A 23,477-nucleotide genomic window follows, 5' to 3' on the forward strand; every position below is an offset into this window, starting at 1 on the left:
AGTATTCATGCCCATGTACTATAATGCTAAGTTGAAAGAGTGAATGATACAAACCACATTTACAGTTACGCTAGCTACATGATTTCTATCACATTGTAATTCTCTCCCTTTTTCAGCTCTTTCAGATTTAACACTTAATTTCTTCTGCTGGGATTGAAACTTTGTTCAGAACAAGAGAGAGATAAATTTTTCCTCAGAGAGAAAAACAAAAGACAGTAAGCAAATCACACACCACACCTTCCTGGAGCTATAGAAGTCCTGATACACAGGCAGCTTCAAGAACTAAATTCAGACCCAACCTGCCTAGAAAGCAACCACCTGAAAGCATTTCTGCAATTGTTGAGGATAAATGAGGAAAAAAAAAAGTCCTTTAAAGATGGACATAAAACATATTTGACCTTCACAGCGACAAGGCCAAGCATTTATTTAGGCAAGCCGTTTAGCTAGTCCAGGGCTGAGTTCACTTTAGTCAAGTCATATATGCCACTAGTGTAGCATATAGAACTTACAGTATTGCAGACAATGCAGCAGAAGTCAAAGCTCATGACTGAAATTCAGGGCTTCAGGAGTGATCTTGGGAAACCAAGCATACAAAGAAGCAAACAAGGAAAGACTCAAGACTGAGGCAGTGTAAGAGAAGTGCTCAACAGAAGCAAATACAGGCAGTCAGGAGCATTTTTGACAATGGCACATTCTTTATTCTGAAGGACTTTGGCTTCCCTTGATTTGTCTCTGAGGATAACCACCTGTTTCTGTGCTTAGGGATATTTATACTCTATTACTATTGAAATAGTTGAGGGAAGACTCAATCTGTCAAACAAAATCCTGCAATATTCATTAATGCAAATGGTAACACTTCAGGTAGAATGTATCCTAAAGAGATCTCATTTGATAAAATCTAACCATAACGTTCAGAAACACACTCTTGCATTGTTTTAAGACTTAACAGAATAGCATGCCTGAAAAAAGAATATGGCTTCATTTTTAGACTTTTCCCCTTAAAATTTAGGATTAACCCAGGTAAGGAAATGTCTTAGGGGTGGCAGTCTGGAGGGGACAACAAAACACAACCTTATGGAAATATTTGTTGAAAACTATGTAAAGAGTAAATATTTGCTTCGAATGGGCACTAACGTTGTCTATTGCAAATGTTAATTACAGCAGTGCCAGTCTCAAACTTCTGACAAGGTAAAAAGGCTTTTAAGTGGAGTAACAGTAGAGCTTAATGCAATTTTTCATTCCAGCTCAGCAGCCCGTGAGTGAAAGGCGATTCTGGCTTTCAAACCATCCAACTGTATTGTGCATTTCCAAGCTCCTGACTGACCATAGGAAGTGGTATAATTGGAACTTTTGAACCCTGATCTAATACTAAAAATAAAAATAGCAAAGGTCTGGGCAAGAGAGTCTTACAGACACAAGGACTAAGACTACAACATCCTATTCTTAAGTCAAAAATCTGGCCAGAATGAAGGAAAAGCTTCAAAAGACTGAAAATCAGCTCTGCACATATCCACTCCAAAGATGAACTTTTAACTGATTAAATATGAACCACTTCTGTTGAAGGTCCTTAATGAATAGTTCCAAACCAAAGATAAATTGTCTTGAGGGAAAAAGTTTCAGGGATTACATCCTTCAGTACTAAAATGTGAAAAAAAAGTTTAAAATGCATTTCCAGAATCGTTCCACACAAACTAATGAACTCAAGCTACAGACAAAGTCTGTATGCTCAGTCTGTGACATCTAGTGATTAATTTTTCCTTCATTAAGTAGGTACAATTTGGGTCTCTGTTTCTTGAACGTAATAGCCAGGGAATCAGGAAACTGAGAGCACGCCAATTATTATTTAATTTTGAGTTTAAAGTTTCATGTATACATTCAGTTTTTTAAGCTAATGTTACTACACAAAACCCGGAACATTACAGTGGCCGCAAATGTAACATTCTACCAGCAAATTATCATATGCTTCTAAGAGGAAGAGATCCTTGAACAGACAGAGAAATTATTTTGTATGCAGCAACAAAGACAGCAACAATTGTAGTAAGGTTTATTTCAGTTAAAAAATGTTTAATTTGCTATTGCTGGACTGCTAATTGGAGATCATCATTAAACAGAGTGGACCATGTAGGATAGAAAAAAGCTTGAAAATATTTTGAGGAGACTGAAGTCCATTCCACCTCCAAATGGAAATAGCTGCTGCAGAGATTACAAAAGCATATCCTTATCTTTGCTAGCTATTCATACATAACCTTTGACTGAAATACCAGATTAAATATTGTTGCTTCCCAGATGTTGCCCATAGCTAAAGCAGGTAGAAGGAAAAACTTCCCATAATTGCAAGGGCTGATGAATTTATCTTTCAAATGACATGATGACACATAGCAGGAAAGAGGCAGCTCTTGTCAAAAGCCACTGCTGCTCAAACAATACAAACACAAGCACAAAGCAGCAGCCATACCGATATAATATGTCCCTTTAAATCTGTACCTTTTCTCCAACAGTGGCCAGCAGCAACGCATGAGATGAACACAGCGGGCATAAGGTTAACTACCTCCTCTTCTAGCAATCGACATCATAAAGATTTGTGAGCCAAAGGACATGCACCTCACAGCTTCAATGAAAGATTATTCTCCCGTGAAAGACAAGTAATCTTTCCAACTTGGTTCAAGTTATTGACTACTCTCATTTAAATTAATGACAGGAGTATTCTAAAGACAAAAGAACAACTTTAAATGTTTTCAGGTATTTCTAACGAAACCTCAGGAATTCAAACAAGCAGCTCAAATATTTATGGTAATTTGCAGCTCATACTGTTTATGATAACTTCGGGAAAGTGCCTCTCTCTATAGGAACCAAAAATAAGACAGAGCATTTGCTTCCAGATACTGCATTTTCTTTTGCATCAGCTAATATATCGTACTAACACACCAACATGTAAAAACACAGTAAAAAAAAATAGAAAAATAACTAGGCAACTTATCGCTACAGCTGCTGTTCCTGTCAGGTAGCTGTGGTACATGAACTAATCATAATGGCAACAACTCCATTTTGGAAAGAAAAAAAGTATCTCTTCCAGACCAGAAAAATGCATGGATAATTGCTTATTTCATGTAATGAATTGTGAAGTCAAAACATGCCATATGTAATTTTTTATTTAAATCTTGATTACTATGCATCAAAAACCAATTATTTTCCCTTATCTTGTGAAAGAATTCCAAAAATACCTCCTGGAATTAATTTTCCTTGATTGTGACATGTTTTTTAATTCCTAAAAGTTGTCTTTATACAATAGGAAGAGAGCATCTGGGCACAGTTCTTTAAAGCAAAGGAGATTGTTATACACTTTCTCCAACTGAATATTGCTCTTCTTTTCAAATATTTTTTATAACGGGAACAATGTAACTTTTTCTATTGAATTTATGAACGACTTCATTAGTTGAAAGGTAAGTTACAAAGAAATGACGACCGTGTACTTTGTTGCAAGGGTAACATCAAAATAGATATGACAAATAGAAAAAAGGAAACATATGCATACTATTCAGTAATACACATTATATCCGTAATCTCCCTTCACGCTTGGATCTTAGCAAATAAAAAGTCACCTTATCTTTATTTAGATTATCTCTCTGAAGTTGTTAAAACATGATATTTACTGTATAGTAAGCCTATATTTAAGGGTAAGAAGCTGAGCAAGAATCTGGATGCGGGTTGTCTGTCCAAATAATGTTTTAAGACTCGGCAGTCTGTGTACCCACTTCTAAAGACTTCAGTTATTAAATGATCGATTGTTCTGTCTTCAAATCTTAGTTGTCACCATCAAAACATTGTAAATTTATTATGGCCACCATTACTCTTAAACTGCAGTAGGGATTCTTATCCATGTTAAAACAAGTAGGGAAAGACTGTACTAGTCTCCTCAATACTGCTCTTCCTAAGGTTTGACTTTAACAACTATTTTAATTATACATTTTTCAGTTTTAACAAATTAAGGAGGATGTTTTGAAATGTTTTCTGAAATAGTACTTAAAATATTTCTTAATTAAGTTCAACAGTACAAAAATAAGCTCAACAGTACAATTTAGTACACACTTGATAAACAAAGCACACTAGATAAGGAAAGTGATTATCAGTAAAGCAAGATGTAAAAAATAAAATGGTGTCCCATATCTTACATCCTAGTGAAATGATATGTCCAAAGTAGCACAGATTTTATGGCTAAATTTTTTTATATGCATTATAATAACTAGCAGCTGTAGGGAATGCTAGAAAACGGAGTAATACAAGTTGTTTTCTACACGGTCAAGCCTTGCTCCTTACCTCTGCCTCTTCAGCTGTTACCCTATTCCCCTCTCTCCTCCTCCCACACAGTGTCTGTCTTCTCTTTTATCCAGTATCAAACTAGACCCACTGTCTCTTCCTCCTGAGCTTTTTCTCCCTCAAAAAAAAGTCTTACCCTCATCAGCCTAGGAGCATGCTCCAATTCACACACTATATTAGTAACTCCCATCTCAACTTTTCTTAGGGTTGGAGTTCTCCGGGACCGGTTTTCTTCTCTGTGGCTGTATCACTTTCATAGTTTCTACTATACCATGCCTTTATTAAGGAACAGATAAAGAAAGAAGCCTTAATTTCTAAAATCTGAGGTTGTCAATATGGCTAATAAGGCTATATACAGACTTTTAAAAAACGTGCATATTGACACACATACACATATGCACACAGACCTATACAAGTCTGTAGATATATGCACAGAAGTAGTGCCATACTTAAGTACAGAATTTCATCACCATTATAGATCCTCTAGTGTGTGCACAAGGAAATGCTGGCACAGAAAAGCCAGTGACCAGCTGCAATTCTTAAAATTAAATCATGTAATCCTGTGAAGCACAGGTCTGTACAATCTAACTGTAAGAATACAGGTTGCCCTGATGGACTTTTACAGCACTTTTTACACAGCACTTTTACAGAGGATACTTTTACTGGTGGAAGAAAAATACACGTACCATAAAAACAAAGAGAACAAGATTTATTCTGATTTTTTTTCTTCTGAGAAACCTTACTTCAATATTCATGTAAATCCTTTGTAATTAATGTCACCACTACAATTGCCAAGTAACTGAGTACAGTGATTTACTAAACTGGAACACAATCCACTAGTTGTGAAGACTGACTAAAACCCAAATAAAAAACCTTTCACATAAAAGTTGTAGTTAAAACTGCAGCAAACTTTCTGATTCAAGCTAACAGCTGTTATTTAATCAGCTTTTCACTACAAGAACTGCATAATGTCAGCCAGATAGCTACATGCCAAATTCCATTCCCACTGCACCTGGAATTTCAGGATTTCCTCAACATGTCAGAAACCCCAAATCATTTCTTAAAATGAACTGTCAAATCATAAATGTAACAGAATCTAAGTCAGTCCCTTCCCCATCAACTGCTGACACAAGTCATACTTGATAGTTTTTTATTTCAGTCTTTGTCTTCTTTGAAAACAAACATTGTGAATACTTGAACTTTTTTTTAAATCAATGATAACTCTAATTAAACTCCCATCTTAATTTTCCAGAATCAATTCAGCTTGATAGACTTAAATAACAAGCTTTGTGTTGTGGATTTTTTTTTCTGATAACATTATTGTATAATTGAATTGTCAAGGAACTGTTAAGAGTCAAAGAAATATATATAGACGACCAAAATATGGTAAATGCACTGTTTCAAAAACAGCTAGAGTTTGCAGCTTTTTTTTTTTTTTGAAGAGCAATATAAGGAGACATTTCTATTTACTCTTGGTTATATCTTTTTATTCAACTTTTCCCTTTAATTAAAATATATAATCTTGTATCATCTACCCATAATTTGTTTAAAAGTACAGATACAAAAGTATCACTAATTAAATTGTTAGATAACTATTATAATGATTGCTCATTGTGGAAACGTACCGTCATTTCTGAGTAATGGTAACATGATAGCATCTCACAGGACTCCAGCTGATGCCAAGCCTGTTCTCATTTTCCCAGTCTCACTTACATAAATTAGCCACAGGCTCTACTGACAGTCAGAGAATCTCAAGTTTTTTATGTTTGGAAATACTCCACTTTTGTCGAATCTTTACCAGTGAGGTCATAGTAAACCAACTTATGCCAAATTGCCACGGATCTCCAGAGTGTTTGTCACAAGTTATGGATTCTTGCTATCTAAAATCACCCATCTGCTCAAAGGCAGTACGCTGAACCCTGACTCCAAAAGGTTTATCAGTTACAACTTTTGAGTGCTGAAACAAAATCCAAGACCAGTCACTTTAATTACAGCCTTCACGTTAAGATAGAATGTGTGCTTGTGTTAGACACAGAGCCAACATGAATTTGGATTAGTCTGTCACTGTGGATTTTACTTTTTTAATTTAGATTCCTACTACAAACTCCAAGATAAACTGAAACTAAGAAAACTCAGCCTCACACATGGGCTAGCAATGCTCTCTGCTGAGTGACCTACACTCAAGAAATGGTACTTAGCCCTAACTCTATTATCTATCATTTCAGGAGTAAGAAGTTATAAGAAGGCATGAGCATCAAGCCCACTAATGTTTTAAATACATATTTCACAAGCAATTCTGAAAGGACAAAACAATTTGTCATTCTCTACAGTACAGAAAGAACATGCCAACTGAAGAAAGCGGTTGTGAAGTATCATGCACACTGACTTGAAGCAAGCCTTGAAACATGATAGAATACACTTCAGTGGTCAGAAGCCAGCACATAATAATTTCATATCAGAGCTAGTTCTACAATAAGATTACACGCTACTCAGCACAAAAGTCAATAACTTCTAGTTCTCACAGCAGCAGTAGACCCTTTTTATGGAGACTGCTATAAACAAGATCTTTTCTTTCATTCTTCAAAGCTTCTTGCATCTTCCAAATGATCATCAAAAACATTTATTGAATCAATACATAGTCGAACCGTTGTTTACAAACCATAATGCAACATAAGTATGCTATTCATTATTATGTGCCTACAAATGTGATTCATTGTTGTTTAACATAAGAAGCCTGCTTGCTGCTATTGTGCAAAACACATTTTTAACTAGAGAAGTGTAAAGAAAGGGAATGTTTGCCAGATTTCTCATTCCCCCTCCCTTAAGTATGTGGCAAATGTTCCCTGGAGATAAACAACAGAAAAGCAAAAGGTAGCTTTAGCAACCACCTGGAATTACTTGGCTTCACATTTGGAGTCCCTTCCATCTCCCAGCAAGATTCTGGGAAACATTGAAAATGTTTTACTCTATATTGACGCTACATATCATCCATTCCTATGAAATTTAAAATGCTGTTTGCAAATTGAGGAAATAATATACAAGGCAGTCGCTGCAAACAGGCAAAGAAGTTTTAATGCAAATCTATATACAACACGCTATGTGTTAAATGTTTTCCATTCCTTCCTTATCTTTTGCTCCACTGTGTGCTCTCCAAAGCCAGCTCATAAGTGACCCCTGCTGGTACAACACCTTCCCTCCCTAAAGGAGCTGAATAAAAAGCTGCAACTGCATCTAGCTTTTCAGAGCCAGAGAGATTGACAGTGATTTTAATGTTATGCCAATACTGTTCTAGCTCGGCTGGGCAGGAACACTGATCAACACTGGAGTCTCATGGTGCCGGTGAGTGCACTGAAAACACCTGCAGCGTGCCAGCCTTTCTTCAATAAGCACCTCCAGGGAGAAGTCTGAAGAAACTTTGCTGAGTGAACAAAGAGATAATTTAGCCTTCCAATACTTATAGTAGGCAGCATGAACAAAGATCAGCCATCAGTCAGATCCTGAGCCTGGACTACTGAGTTAGTACCCAGGAAAAATGCTTTGATTTTGTCTCTAAAGTTAGCAAAAAAACTTACATAGTTTCATGGGCTTTTGGCATTATAAGAGTGGTTATTAAAAAAAGAGTAGCCCCTGAGCAGAGAGCTAGGAAAGCCTAGTTTCCTGTAACTGTGTCTCATAGTTTAACCGCAAGAGCCCTCATCATTTTTTTCTCCATGACTTCTACACACAGTCACTATTACGATTTCTCATATCTCCCATACCTTCTCTTGATTTTCCCTCCTTTCTCAACAGGACCAGCTAAATGTTTCTCAGCAGCACAGGCAAAATTTTTTTTAAGGACAAAACAATTTTTCAAGGTAAGATGCCAATTTAATGACTCCCACCAATCCAAGCAAGCTTTTTGTATCTGAGGGATGCCAGGAAAATACACTCTTCAGCTCCAGGGGAGGGAGCACTGTTCCTGTTTCTAGGCAGTGAGACCCACAAGGCTCCAGTCAACAGCAAAGACCTGAAAATTCAGAATGCAATGCCCTCCCCTGCGCCCCTCCCTCATTTGGGGGTGAGAAAGTGTAATGAGAGGAAGGAGCCAGTTCAATATTGCATTGTTGTTCTTCCTGTGAGAGCAGTGTGGTCCTTCCCTTGCCAAGATCTCATCACCTCTTCCAGCTGACAGAAGAACATGGGTGTTCAGGCAGCAAATCCATAGTTACCTGTTACTATTCATGTCACCCATAAGATCACCTACACAGTTATGCACAGAGCTGGTATCACCCCATCACATCTAGCCTGTATCTCCAAGCTCCCATACCTCAACCCCCCATGACACCCCTCTCCTCCCTTCACAGCAACACGCTCAGTCTGTCATGAGTTCCTGCCTCTTTACTACCACTTGCCCTGCCAGCTGGGAGGGCAGCAAAAGAGAGTGGGTGCTTCTGTCAGAGTGGCGTTTAGCAGGCTGGCAGTCCCAGCAGCCTCTCTTGATTGCCAGGCAAGACTGACAAGCTGCCCTGGCATATCACCCACTTTGAAAAGCATCCTGCCCTGGACTGTATGTTATAGCATTTGCTATAGAAACTCGGTTTCTTTTAAGCTTTTACTTCTACCAACTACTTGGAACCCCAAAGTTTAAAAAATTTACTGAAGAACCAGCAGATCTATTAGGAAACTACACTGATAAAGGTCTGCAGAATAACAGAAGATTGAGGGGAAAGAAGAAAGATGCGCTAAAATATACAGTACTTATTCCACCTCCATCTACTACACGACTATATGCCAAGTTTTACAAAACTCTTCACTAAGGCACAAGAGGAAATACCACTGAGAAACAAGAACCAGTGTCTTGGTTCCATGCTGCAGATTTCCTTCCCCTTTCTATCCATCCTCACTCATGCTGCACCTACCTTCAAGTCCCACAGTTAATCCTTCCTCTGTATGCTAGATATGGTAAGGACAGAAAACAGAGAAGCATCCCTCTTCTCAGTTACTGTATTAAGTTTATCACAGATTAAGAAGTTACCCTGTGCTTGGTAAACCACAGTAACTGACCATAATAACTCTCTTCACAAATGTGAAGTAATAACACATCAACTTAAATCTCTGCAGTTTATTCTGCCATGCCATTGAGTTCTCTCTTCTCACACTCAGCACTATCACAGAGCTGGTGCCCAAAAAGCCCTACACAGCTTAAGCGCATCTGAGACTGGCCTTTCTCTGTGCTGAACCTGCAGAGGATTTAGCTGGCAAACTTCTCGCATCTGGAAGTTGGTGCAAACCAGGAATCTGCAGGGGCACACACCTCAGTCAGGGTGGCGTTAGCTCTCCGAAGAATGGCTTTCTGCTATCCTCTGACCAAGAGAGCTCTGAACTGTTGAAGAAGAAGATGGTCCCTACGTACCTTCATTATCTTGAGTGCTGATGAAGGAAAAAAAATAAGAAAAAGAGCTACTGACTGTCAAATAACCATCCCCTCTTAGAGGGCCATTCCTTTCAGAACCACGTTAGAATTTGCACATCGATACAAAGGGCTTTTCAATGAATGACAACAACACTGAAATAGTTTTGGTTTACAATCAGTATGACCCTTCTGGGTTTGCAAGTTTCGTTACAAAGAAACAGAAGCTAATTTGAGGGAGGGAGATAGAAGAATACAAAGCAAAAGCAAACCCACCATCCAAGCTCACACAAGCAACTCAAGGCCTTGTAAGTCAACAAATAACTGAATTTATTATGGAAAAAAAAAAAAAAAATTACAAGGAGTTAAATTACAACTATTTTAATAGATAGTGCTTCTTTATCAGTCCTTGCTTAGGTTTTGCAGATATACTCTTCAGAAAGCCACTTAAGAGAAAAAAAGCATACTACCTGTCAGAATGAAAATAGTTTGCCAAATGCACTGCATTGCCTAACCAGCCCAGCAGAAACAGCTTTTAATAGCAGAGTTCCACACATGGCATGTATTAAATCCATTTCCCAAAAAGAATAAGCTGTTCCAGCAAATATACATTTTTACTGCTGCAGATGCATTTACATTGCTGTATCTACTTTTTTTTCCCTGAAGCAACTTTGCCATAAAAGACATTTTCATTCCTAGCCAAGAGACAAACTGGCAAAGCTTTCAAGTACAGACAAAGACTTCCGGCAGCAATGCACTGTTCATTTGAAATAATACATGTAATACATTAACAAAACTAAAAAAATGTTAGATACAAACTATTTATCAGTGATCAACAGAATCCTCTCAGATCTTTCATGTGGTGTGTTTTTCATTCAACATTTTTCTCAGCTCTCTGGTTACTCCAGAGCTACAGCAAAGAACAAATTCACTTTCTAGAATAAGTACTTCCAGGGGGCTCTTGCCTTTTGTCCTACTGACTAACAAGGCAGGGATGATGTTTACACTTTGAGGATGACAGGAGAAAATAAGCAAGTCTCCAATTTTGTAGATGATACATTTTTGGTTCACTTTTAAGCATGAAAATTAGGACAGCAATTTCGGACAGCAAGTTTCAGGATAAGTACCCCTGATTTTAGCACTGGAAACTTTTAAAAAAACTCTGAAGTTTCACAGTTGAATCTCAAGCTCTAAAATATACATTAATATGCATGGAAATATTTCAGAAACAATTGTTTCAAAACATACCCTGAAACCTAGGTTCATTATAGTGTTAGCTGAGAGTTCAAATTTCTCATCCTCAAAGAAAGATTTATTCAGGATAAAGTAACTTCATACTCTGCTGACATAATGGACTTGGAATTCAAAAACAGTCAGTGCCATCACAGAACCAAAACTGCAGCTCAAGACATGTAAATATGGTTTGACCAAATTCTGAATGTGTTGTAGTGTACTGAGTTATTCAAATAGACAAAGTTATCTTTGCACTGCATTACCCTTGTGAATGCAGTATTCTGTATCTCAAAGTGTCCTTTAAAGGAAAGTCTGAAATTCAAGAGGTACATTCAATTGTACTTTTAAATTATTCTTTCTGCCTCCAATAAACACGAGTTAAAACTCCCAACTTCAAGCTTCAGCCAATATGTCTGTATTGACTGTTTATTATTCTGGAAGAATGTACTGTTTAAAAGATGGTTACTAGCTGAGCTGAAGTAATGCAGACTGACTACACTTCATCATTTGGCTGCCATCCATTTGGAAGATACTGAAAAAAGTGCCGCAGCCTAACACAGCGTGAGGAGTTAGAAGTCAAGTTCAAGAGGCTTCAGATCAGCAAATGTGTGGGTGTAATATACTTCCTAATGGAAATAATCACTATTCTGACAAATCTCTCTCCTTCTTCAAAGAGTGAATTCTTGTTTTGAAACCCAGATGATGGTATGTTGAAACTTACGGCAATAAAATACAATCCTAGCATTTATGTCTGAAAAATTATCCCTTAAGATGGCAATGTGAAAGTGTAAATATTTGAGTGTTTAAAGACAAAGCTGCAGAAAAAATCAGATCTCTATGCTTGAAGCTGCCACTGCACATATGGGTGCCAGACAACAGGCTTACAGTGACCACAGTTTGTTTCAACACTTTGAGTTTACCCTGCACCTCAGTGACACAGAATTTTCCTTTTACAGCAATGTACAGGTCTACAATTTGCTTAACTGTTTTACACCAGATCAAGCTAAGAGGGAAAGAAAAAGGTGCTGTGTTTCAATATCGATACTTGTCTTTAAAATTACATTTAATACCAACAAGTTGTGCAGATTTAGCCAAACTTTTAATCGGCAAGTAACCTGCCTTTCATACTATACTGCTTTTGGTTCAGACGCTGCCTCCATTATTGTAGCACTCTATCAATATGGATTTTTTCCCAGCTAATGGAATTTTTAAATGTCCGTATGTATGTATGTATCTGAAGCAAACCATACTTGCAAGCCTTAGTGCAAAAAGTCTTCAGATGAAAGAGTTGCCTCAAGTGCTGTTACTTTCCAGACCCCCTGCCTTATACTCTATTTACAAGAAAGGAGATGAGGAATAAAAAGCGTCCACTGTCACAGCAATCATTCAACAGCAACAGCAGTGAGCACTAGCTGAGAACTAACTAGGGTAATTCAGCCTGGTAAGATCTAGACCTCTTAGCAGCTGGACACTACCATCCATTATCCAGATACTAGAGCTTTTATTTGAATTTGAAGCCATAACATTACCAGAATTTCCATCTCAGGCTGGTAGAACCTGTGGACATTTTAAGAAAAAGCCAGGTGAAGAAAAGAAACAGAGAAGAGAAGAAAATGAGATTCAGTGCTTATTTAGTAGAACCTCCAACTCAACCTGTACTTCAACTTGAATATAGCACAGCTGAAAACCTCTGCCTATTTTAGAACAGTATCAGCAGCATCAATCTAGTCTGGCTAAGCTAAATGAAGCCAATATTTCACTCTTTTAAAAGCCTGACCATCCTGTTCCTAATGTATTTTTCCTGAGTGACAAAATTCAATTGTGTAATTTTCAACATAACTACTGTCAAGATTTAAATATTTCTTCCCAAGTATCCTAGATTCCACTTTAAACTAAAATTTTCTTTTCATATGTTAAAGGCAAAAAGTGCATTACAAAGTTTGTAACTCCTCATGAAATATTAACATCTGCTTTTCCAAGTCTTTTTCAAAGAAAATGACACTACATTCAAATTGTTATGTGTAAATTAACTATACCTTTGCTTATTTTTTCACACGTCAAACTACCCCCCACTTCTGTGATATATAAACATTTAAAAAATAAATAAAATAAATAAATTTTAAAAAACACCCTTAATAGATCACAAACTTTAAATCCTGGCTGCTTAAAGTCCAAATTCACCTCTTCTCCCCAGAATTACCTTTTTATTTATTTTTTAAGGAATTAGATAAACGGTCTCCCCGAATTCTAAAGTTATACTGATTTTCAGAAAGCTAATGCCAATTCTGCTTATATTTTCTTGGCTTTTCTAAATCCACATAGTAAGACTGTGATTTTAAGATCTATGATAACCACATAAACCAGAAACTAAAACTTCAAAATGTGGATCCTAAGGAGGAAAAAAGATTTCTAATTCACCCCTCAGAAGCAGCTAAAAATTACATTGTAAAAGGCACCCTCTGAGACTAAGAGAGTAGACAGGAAGATCTGACAGTCTTAATAATCAAATTTCTAACAATCAGCATAATAGATTTGATGGAATTATTAACCACATCGTAACAATGATGCAAAAAGACACAGATTTCTCAGATTTTTCTTTGCCTATAAGGCAAAGACAAAAGAGGCTACTTATTCATATAATAAAGCTGAGAAAGTTTTATGTCCACCATGTAGTAGAAAACAGGTCTGATTAAAGTTCTGAAGTGATAAAGAGGAAAAGAGGTGGGGAAAAGAAGCCGAAGAAATCACACAGAACAGGCTACTGGTATAATGTAAACTGAATCTTACAGATCAGAAAGAAAAAGCTAACCAAACTAGCACTTTAAAGAATCTAAAAACAGCTACACAAAAACCTACATTTTCTTTTCCTCAATGGAGTAGAAAATGCAGAGCAAAATCAGTTACTATTTCCACCGCATAAGTAAAAGGATCTTGTAGTTTCTAAAATTAATTAGAAAAATCTGACAAGGTTAAGTCTACCAGTGGTTTTTAAACATAATGGCACAGATGCAACTTCCAGTCTGGAGGTGAGGAATCATTAGTGAACTGCCAACTCTTCGAAACAAAGAGAAGAACATTTGCCATTCTTCCATTTTTGGAACTACTAACAGGGCATGAAGCTTGCTTGGTTAGTAGTTGACTCATTACAACATTTCTTATTACACAGAAGCATAAGAAAATAATTTTAAAAAATCACCTGCTGTTGATGAGCATTACTTGGATAATCTCTCAAGGAAGAAATACACTATCCAACACATTCCCAGTGACCTGTACTGGACAAGTTCTCCATACAAATACTGACAAAAAAAGAGGGAAGTTCAAGCGTACTAGAGCTTGCAAGACAGTCTCCTCCATTTCCAGTACTGACTCGCTCTGATCTTAAACAAGTTTCAGTATTTGCTCAAATTATTCAGCTGTTGGGTACATTTCTGGTGTCTCCTTGCTCTCTAGCAAAGCAAGAAGACGTATGTAGACATGATGTATGAAGAAAAATAACTTGTTAGAAAGCTGAACAATTACATACTCCTTATTTATTTTAATCTGCTAGCTTTTCATTAACTGCAGTTTTTACACACAAGTTGTGACTTCCTTTCACACAATATTCTGGAAGAGCGTCATGGCTAAAGCAAAAGACATTGAAACAGCGACTACACATACAAGTACAGAAAAACTATGATTAAAAAAAAAACTGTGGAAAACCAAAATTTAAAAAACGAATTCTAGTATAAACTTTAACTATGCAGTATATTTCACAAAAATATCATGAATAGATGGCCTGCAACCTGTAATATGCCACTAGATGGCAAGTTTGGACAGAAATTAGCTAACTTTTTTTATTCACAGCATGTTTGAAAACCGCAAGTGCATAGGAAAGAACCACTCATGAAAAAAGTGTGACAAAGGAGAACAAATAAAAGGAAGAGTTCAATAAACTACTAGCCTTCTTCATGGAGCACATTTGATATTAGTCAAAAAGGCTAAATGGGTTTCCACATCTGCCACAAAAACAGATAATCTGTTCTTATGAATTTGCTGCTCACAGACAGGGAAGAACTTGTTTCTTATTTGGTCACAGGCAGCAGCATTGGCTGTAGCAACCATGCAAATCCAAGATCTGAAGAAGGCTGAGAAGGGAAGCAGCAGAGTTAGGCCTTAGGAAAGCAAACTTCAGTTTATGCAAGGAATTGGTAGTTAGAATTCCTTGGAAAGCAGCCACAAAGGGGTTGGGGACACACAACACATCCATAGGAGGATAAGGAAGCTGTTCTCATTCAGTTTGGCAAAGAGGTGGCTAAGGAGTGACATAATGACAACTACTTAAGAGAGTTGAAAGAATGACAGAACTAAATGCTTCTTAGTGCCAGACAATACAATAAAGCCATCAACAGCCATAAATTGCAGTTTGAGAGATTCAGGCTGTACATCAGATAATAAATTCACTAGAATGATACATCAGCACTGGAACGGATTGCACCGACAGGTTGTAGCATGTACTCTTGGAGGTTTTCAAGACGCACCCAAAGGGCATCGTTGATCTGACCTAGTGTTGACAACAGCCCTGCTTCAAGTAGAAGGCTGGATAGAAGGACTTCCAACAGTATTTTCTCCATTGGAGATGGATCTAGCAGAGCCTGGCACACACAAAAGGGCAATCATTCAAGGGGAATTAAAATAATAATAATTATTATAATAATAAAGCTCTCTGCATTTTGCCTAATTTTGATCAATTGGTACATCCAATTTGAGTTGCTATAGGAGGGCATTAATGCACTAGTAGAAAGTTTTGGCAGTATCTTCAGAGACATAGAAAACAAATACAGATTTGAATCTACAGATAGCTAATAATAGTATTTTAGTCTGTTTGTCGGGCTCTGCTACTGACTTCCCTGACACACAATGAAGTCACAGATCACATATTCCCAACTGAGCAATTCTTACCATACCCACTTTCCAGATTAATGAACACTGTTTTGAAAAATACAATCTAACTCTAAAATATCATCTGAGTAATTTAAAAACATTCAGCTGTAATATGGCACTTTGTTCATTGATTGATCCTATGGCCAAAAAAGGATGTTACATATGATACTGCTGGAAACAAGCATCCAAGGAGGAGCTTCTATAGTTGAGTTCCCCTAAAGACATTGCTGTGCTAATGTAAGGGTGGTACAGAAAAGGAGCAGGAATCAGACCGCGTGCTAAGAGCAAGTAGTGACAACACTACATTGGTTGGAAACAACAACCTCAAAGAGCCTCAGTAGCCTGTATTGCTTTTTAATCACCTACTGCTTCACCCCTTCCGATCAACATAATACGGTTCTCATGTATTTGAAGTCATGTTTCTAAAAAAAAGTTAAAATTACTGCTTTATATGTTCTTCACAGTTCTCCACAGCAACATCCAAATGGAAAAGTCCAGAACAGCCAGCTGACTATTTGAATTACAAGAAGCTATTCTGTTTCCAGGAAATATTACAACAACCTCAGGAATAAAGCTCTTTGTTGTGTAATCCCTATTCACTCAGATCTTTCAGTTTTGGTCTGCCACACCTCTCTCCATAATTTTGGTTTGATCTTTTGTTGCCAGCCTATACAGAACTTCCTACCTCATTTTAACAGAAAAATAAATCCTGTTTTTTAAATCAGCTCTTCCTGTAGCTTGCCACAGCCTTGTGTTTTGATATTGCAGAAGCATGCAAATAAGCATTGAAGTTCTTAACACAGAGGAAAATATATCTGAAAAGTTAACCCTGCACAATTTCCTCATGCTTAAATTCAAAACTACAACAAGCAGGTAACAAAACAGTGACAGAGTATAAATTAAACTTTTTGCTTAGCCACAATGCATATATAAACCTCTCCAAACAAAAAAAAACACATAAGAAACAAGGTGCATTTAAGTGAACACTGAATTTATCTTGTAGGATAAATCTCAAACAACTGAAATGTGAGCAGAAGCCTTACCTCATCAGAAGAGAGAAGGTATATAGGTGTTAACATAGGAATTTTACTTAAATCACAACTCAGGCCAAGTGATATCAGGATCTCCTTGAGAACTTCATATCTCTTGGTATTGCTTATCTTAAGCAAGTTAAAATCCTCTTCAGTTTGGACATCCATAGAACTGATATCCAGTTCCAAGTGTGCCTGGCAGGATATGTGCAAAGGGAATAAAACAAACAAATGAAAAGGTTTGTTGGTATTACACATTTTAGCATGGCAGAGAGAAATAAGCACAAGAGTACACTACAATTTTCTCTGAAATCTACACAAAATATCCCTTCTTAATAAACTAATCTTTTCCTGAAGGAGTTGCTCAAACTTGTATTTATTAACCTAAACTTTTCCTTCTGCTTTTCAAGACTGCTAGCAAGCTAGAGCCAACAAGAACATTGGTCATATTCTGGCCTGTGCAAGAGCAGAACTACATACAAATTGAAAGAGCTTTATCAGAGGCTGCACAAGATATGTAGAAAGCAGGCTGAGCAAGTCCTTATCGTGTCACATGAATTAAGTTGCAATCAATGCAGATAAAGAAATGCTTCTGTCTGAAAGGGAACTACAAACCTCAGAACACCACTTTGTAGAGAATCACTTGTCAGGGCACAAGCAGATGCTTAAAAGTAGAAATGAAATGCAGAAGGAAAAAAAATACAAACAGTTTCTTTTTTATGTTTTTTGTTTTGGTGGGTTTTGGTTTTTTGCTCGATTAAAAAAAAAAACAAAAACAAATATGTGCTCCAAGATATTTCAAAGCCTCTGCACCCTACTACATGTACATTCCTTTAATGAAAATCACAAGCCATTATCTTTGTTCATTTCTCCAATTTTGCACATCTCAATGATGTTCTTCATCTTTCATATATGATCTACTTTATTGAAATTCAGGGAAATATATTGAAACGGCGGGTGGGGCAGGAAACAAGAGTACAGAAAAAAGGAAAACAAGTAGCCTGTGACAGAATATTTATTGGCTGATGTCACTGTCAGTCCCCCAAAGAGAAAACAATAAGGCTTTTCAAATCCAGACTGGAAGTCATTTAAAATTACAAATGACACATTAATCCTTTTAATCTGATTTTTGAAGGTATACTGTAATGCTCTTTTTCTGGGGAAAAGCTCTGCAGTATTAAGTTTTACTACAGCAGAATGGTCAATTTAAACGGTACAGCAAAGCAGGTTTTACCATGGAACTTGCAGAAAGGGAGAGCAACAGTATCTAATCAATTTTCTAGTACAAGCCTACAGCACATGGGTGGCAAAGCTTCCTACATAAAGCTATAAACATGCTACTATGTATAAGAGAGTTTCCAAAAAGCTAGCAGATTTAATCTAATAAACTGATAAGAGATGAAAACACTTCTAAGAAACCCGATGAATACTTCTGAATTACACAACTGCTAGAAGACTGTATGCTACCTGATATGTGACAGTTAAATTTGTGTGCTCTGGGCTCCTGAGAAAGTTCTCCTGTAACTAAAATATTGGTAAAAATAAGTCTTAGAATCTTTCATAAAGTTTTTTTTCAGCTATGTCCCCATTATACTCCTCATCTATCTAAATACTGGTAAAAAATCTTGCTCTGCTTTTCTTAGTCTGCTGCTTGAAAGCAGAGTAATGGAAGTGACATAATTGTCAACAGCCATGCTAAAAAGAAAATGTTTACTTCTGCTCCTACTGAGGCAAACTCAAAATGTGCAAGTTGCCTCCAGGCTCACTTGAAGAGTTTTACTGCGAAATGGCAAAAATATCTCCAGATTTAATAGCACAGGCTATACACCCAGGTAGACACACACTCTTGGGGAATAGACTTGTTTTCTAAACTTAGTGGTACTTCTTACTAGCCTTTCTATCCCTCAAAACTTTTGCCAGATATCTGTAAATATTTAAATAACCTGTAACCAATATTTACTTTTCACACAGTCACGGAAGCTTCCCCACACATTATCCAGGAAGACAGAGAGTAATAATAACAAAAAAGATATGAACACTTGAACTTATCTGTTTAACTTTTTGAGGAGGTGTGGGATTTTTTTGGTTGTTGAAGTTTTTTAACAGAAATCACAATACCGTAACACTGGTGAGGTACCTATCTGATGGGATATCATTATTCTTAGCTGGAATAAATGAGATTTTGGCTCATTTTAGACTCTACCACTTCTGTCCCACAGGTGCTCTGAGTTTTTTGTTAGGTGCAGAATGTTAAACATCTAAAAGTTTAAAGCCTGAAGGAAAATTTGGGAAACATAAAAGCAAGTTTCCAGCAGACTAGATTCTCCCTTGAGAGAAACCCCAGATTAGGAACGTATATTACTGACTGAAAACATGTTGAGGTTTAGAAAACAAAAGCAAAGCTTTAGAATTTTAATTTTGCTAGTAAATAGAAAAAAAAATGCATTCCAGCTGAACAAAGGCTTTTTTGAAATGACAGAACAACAAGGCAAACATCACGAACCTAACATCCATCTAGAAATTTGCCTTAATCAAAACACTGCTAAAAAAACATAGAATCATCTACTTAATCCACAACACTAAGATAAAATTAGAATTAAACTGACAAAATGGTAACAATACTAGCAAAAAAAAAAAAAGAACCAACAGACTTAAATCAAGCATGGCATTTTGGTGCAGTCAGAGACTAACCTTTATTGTCTAGCTACTTACTCAAGCAAGAATTTCCAGCAGTTTTTCAAGACATGGCATGCAACAAGTAATAGAGGCTGGAGCTCTCATTCACTAGTCAGATTTCCAGAAGAGCTGGCTGCCTTAACCTTACACCTTAAGAGGAGATGTCTTTCAAGTTTCTTGCAAGGTTTATTTTACACCGTCTCCTGACTCTCCGCTTCACCGTAGTTCATATTTTTGTAAGGGTGTTCCTTTTTTTTTCTCTTGCCAGTATAAGCTTTCACCCCAAGTCCACCAACAACTCAGCTCTTCCTGTTCCCACCTCCCAAAATCTGCAAAATGCACCACTGTATTACTGCACAACTAGCAGGCAGAAAAGGACAGCTCTGCTCTTGAAGATAGTTGGTTACTATGCAAATCTGCTCTCTCTTCTACCACTCGCTGTGGTCTTGCATGATCTACATGTGCATGGCTACACCGTGAAAACAAGGAAATGGGACAGCAGTAACACTCTCTACCATTCATTAAGCTTCCTGAGGATCAAATGAAAAACTGCTCTGCATTCAGAGTCCTTGTACCTTCATCGAGACATCCCCTTGACAAGCATCCCCAAGAGCACGCAATGGGAACAAGGGAACTTTTTTAGCATACCACAACATCATGTAGCAATGAGTAAATTAAGGCTGCTGCATACACAGTACCTGAGAAAGAATGGCTGCTCCTCCACTGTCTCCATAAGTCAGATGAACAATAACTATATCTTTATCAGTATTATTTAGTCGACTCAATGTCTTCACTTTGCTGTTATCTTCTTTCATCACTTCCTCAAAAACACAGCCACTGACCAAAAGATTTAACTTAATTTCAGTGCTGTCCATTTTAGAGACCACCAATTCATGAACAGTCTTCTTCAGTTTGTTTTTCCTCTTTATTTGTATGCCACCAAATGTAAAAGATGAAGAAAACCCTAGAATCTTCCCACCTTTAGATAAAAACTTCATAAATTGTTTGTGGTTCTTCTCAGAAATAGGCCCTTCTGTGGCAATGATCAGCAGCAGTGAATTATCAATCCACGGATCCTTCAGAACTTGTTCCTCATGCAGCTGGTAGATGGTGTAGCTTTCTGCATCAATGCATTCCTGAAGAATTGATTTTATCTGCTCAAATTCCACTTTTGCAGGTTCAGAGCCAAGATAAATCAACACATTAGGAGGCTTTCCAGCAAGGTTTACTCTCTTTATTCCTCCTGCTAGACAGTCATCATCCTTCTCTTCCAGTTTGCTATTGGAATCATCGGAAAGTTCTGGAATGTTTTCTGCAGAGGCAAATCTGACCGATTCAATAGTACTGTTTTCAAGTTGCAGGCATTCATGACAGCTGGAAAGATGCAAGTGATGATGATCTCCCGCGCCTATCTCTTCGTCAGATAGGCTGTTGGATTCATCTTCATGCTCACTTTCTTCCTCTAGCTTGGATTTCTCCTTCTCACCTTGTCCTGTGGATTCAGCTGCTCCTAATCCTGATTTAACAGTAGTCTCAAAAGTAGCAGCAGAGGTTACTTCATCCATTTGTCGACTGTTTACACTTTGGTCTTTTACAGATGGTGCCACCTGTGCCAACTCCTTCAGAGTAGATTCCTCTAAATGGACAGCTGAAGAGTTAAAGAATAAGAGAAAAGAGTTATAAAAGAGCTACGATGAATATCACTTCCACAGTCGGATTTAGATTTAATTTCCGTACAAATCATCTATAACAGCAAGAATTACACTTATTTGACACAACAAGAACATAACAAATTTGCACTCATAACAGAAGTCATTTAGTTTAATGACTGTGTCAGCAAAGTTTGACTGAGAGCAAAACACTCGATACTTACAGGGCACATTTAAACAAACTAACATTTATTGTGAGCACAAAAATAAACCACAATCACTACTGTACACAATGCAGATGTGTTCTTAACAGAACAATATTCTGTGGGTGGGAAGGTGAGGAAGTTCTCATAAATGCATCACCTTGTCATCTTGTTATGTTGCCTGTCCCTCTGTTACCAGCAAAGGACAAAAAGAAGCAAGGGAAGTACCGCCGGAAAAATACTGGTCTCTTGAGGAGGGCAGGGTGGAAAATTGCTTGCTGCTATTTTGAAATAAACTATTTTGAAATAAACTAATAAAGTGATGATATTGGGTAAGACAAAGACATTGAACCCTGTCTCCTGCAGATAAAAGTCTGGCACATGTAAAAGGCAGTAAAATATATCCATATCCCTTTCAGCCTGCAGAAAGGGAGACATACCCATAGCAAGACTTGGGAGCTAAGAATCCAAGGGAAAACTAGCAAATAGGAAGAACTGTTAAACCTTCCCCTTTCTTCCCCAAGAAGGATAAAAATGCAAAGATAAAAGATTTCTGATAAATAAAAGTAAGAAAAGAAGGGCAAAGATAATTCTTGTCAGTACGAAACTTGCAGATCAAACTAAGTAAGAGGAAAGAAAAAATAGTCTTGATAAGGTAATTTTTTTCAGCTACTGAGCCATGAAAATATTTCAAATCAAAATCTGAAAAATTATACTGAACCTCTCCCCACCCCTATGAGGCCAAATAAACTTGCTATGTTTTTGTTTCTGATTACTCAAACAAATTCAGTGAAAGACTTGATTAAAAAATAGCCAACTGACACATAATATGCCAGATCCAAGTTCAACCACCTTCTTTGCTTAGCAACAGTTGCATTCCCTGGAAACTATATCCTTTTTGCCTAGTTTGTAGCAAGAATTTGAAGCAAGATTTGTGCAAACCCCAGAAGAATTTCACAGCTACCAGCCTATAAGTTATTCCATCTACAGCCTCTATCAGCCTGTTCTCCTGGAGCAGGTTCTAGCACACACACAGTACCTGAAGCAAAGTGAGCCAGAAAACATTCTGAAAAGTAAATGAATGAGGCACTCTCTCAGCTCCCATCCCCTTCTTGCATGAATATGTTTGCTGAACAGCACCAAGAGACAGTTTCACATCAGATCCATTTGTGAGCATATTCCTACTCTCTTGCACCCCAGCTAGCTGTTCTTGATTTTGTCATTCCCTGATTTCTGCCAATGCACTAATGTACATAAAAAGACGAACCAAGCAAACAGAAAACCCCACAACCAAACACAAAAAACTCCAAAACAAACAAAAAACCCAAACCCCTTCTGTTTGGTTTGGGTTTTTTTTGTTGTTTTGTTTTGGTTTTTTTTTTTTGGTGGGGTGGAAAGAAGGGGATGTAGGAGACAGGGAAGAGGATTTTTTTGTAGCCCAAGTCATTATTTTATTTTTCTGTGTGACCCATGGTTTCATCAACACAGCTGAGAAGGTACAACGAGACAGGAAGAAATGAGACTGTAGCTGGACAGAAACAACAAAAACAAAAAAGTGTGGCTGTACTCCCCAAGAACACACTACTCTACAATACCCTACAAGCTACATATTATGGCACTTTTCTAAAAGTATTGGAAAAAAGAAGTTCAAATGTCATGCAGCAAAGGGAGGTGAAGTTTGGGGTCCCCACAGCCCAGACAAGAATTTTATTTAAGAATGGTGTTACAAATTTAATCACAACTACTACTTTTCCTTGCTGTGAAATTATCCATGAACTCCCAGCTTACCTTGGCTGAAACTATTTAATTAGTGAGGATACAATGGCTTGTAGTTTTGATATAATTAAAATCACCCCCTAAAGAAATAACCACCCACCAAAAATAATTTAGCAATGACACCACCCTTCTTCCTCAGGTTATCCCATTCCCTTTCTAGAAAGCATCCGTGAGCATTTCTCTTGGTGGTTTAAAGGATTAAGATGTCCAAGTTATGGCAATTGTTCTCAACCTATACTCAGCTTTGAATACCCTTTTATTTCAAATCTGAAAAAAAGCAACATAT

General features: G+C 37.2%; 1 protein-coding gene across 4 annotated transcripts in view; it reads right to left on the bottom strand.

Moving 5' to 3' along the window:
• Nucleotides 1–23,477, bottom strand: part of HLCS (holocarboxylase synthetase) — a 118,254-nt gene that overhangs the window by 85,765 nt on the left and 9,012 nt on the right. For 2 of the 4 annotated variants that reach the window (XM_065067743.1, XM_065067757.1), the window contains exons 4-6: nt 20,262–21,211; nt 16,900–17,082; nt 15,454–15,567 (exon numbers count right to left, since the gene is read on the bottom strand). In XM_065067743.1, the coding sequence (XP_064923815.1) occupies nt 15,454–15,567; nt 16,900–17,082; nt 20,262–21,211 (1,247 nt within the window). The remainder of the gene's footprint in view (nt 1–15,453; nt 15,568–16,899; nt 17,083–20,261; nt 21,212–23,477) is intronic. The other 2 variants (XM_065067748.1, XM_005511362.3) reach the window with 1 other exon arrangement.

Source organism: Columba livia, chromosome 1, assembly GCF_036013475.1.
Source record: "Columba livia isolate bColLiv1 breed racing homer chromosome 1, bColLiv1.pat.W.v2, whole genome shotgun sequence".
In the NCBI taxonomy this organism is placed as follows: Eukaryota; Metazoa; Chordata; class Aves; order Columbiformes; family Columbidae; genus Columba; species Columba livia.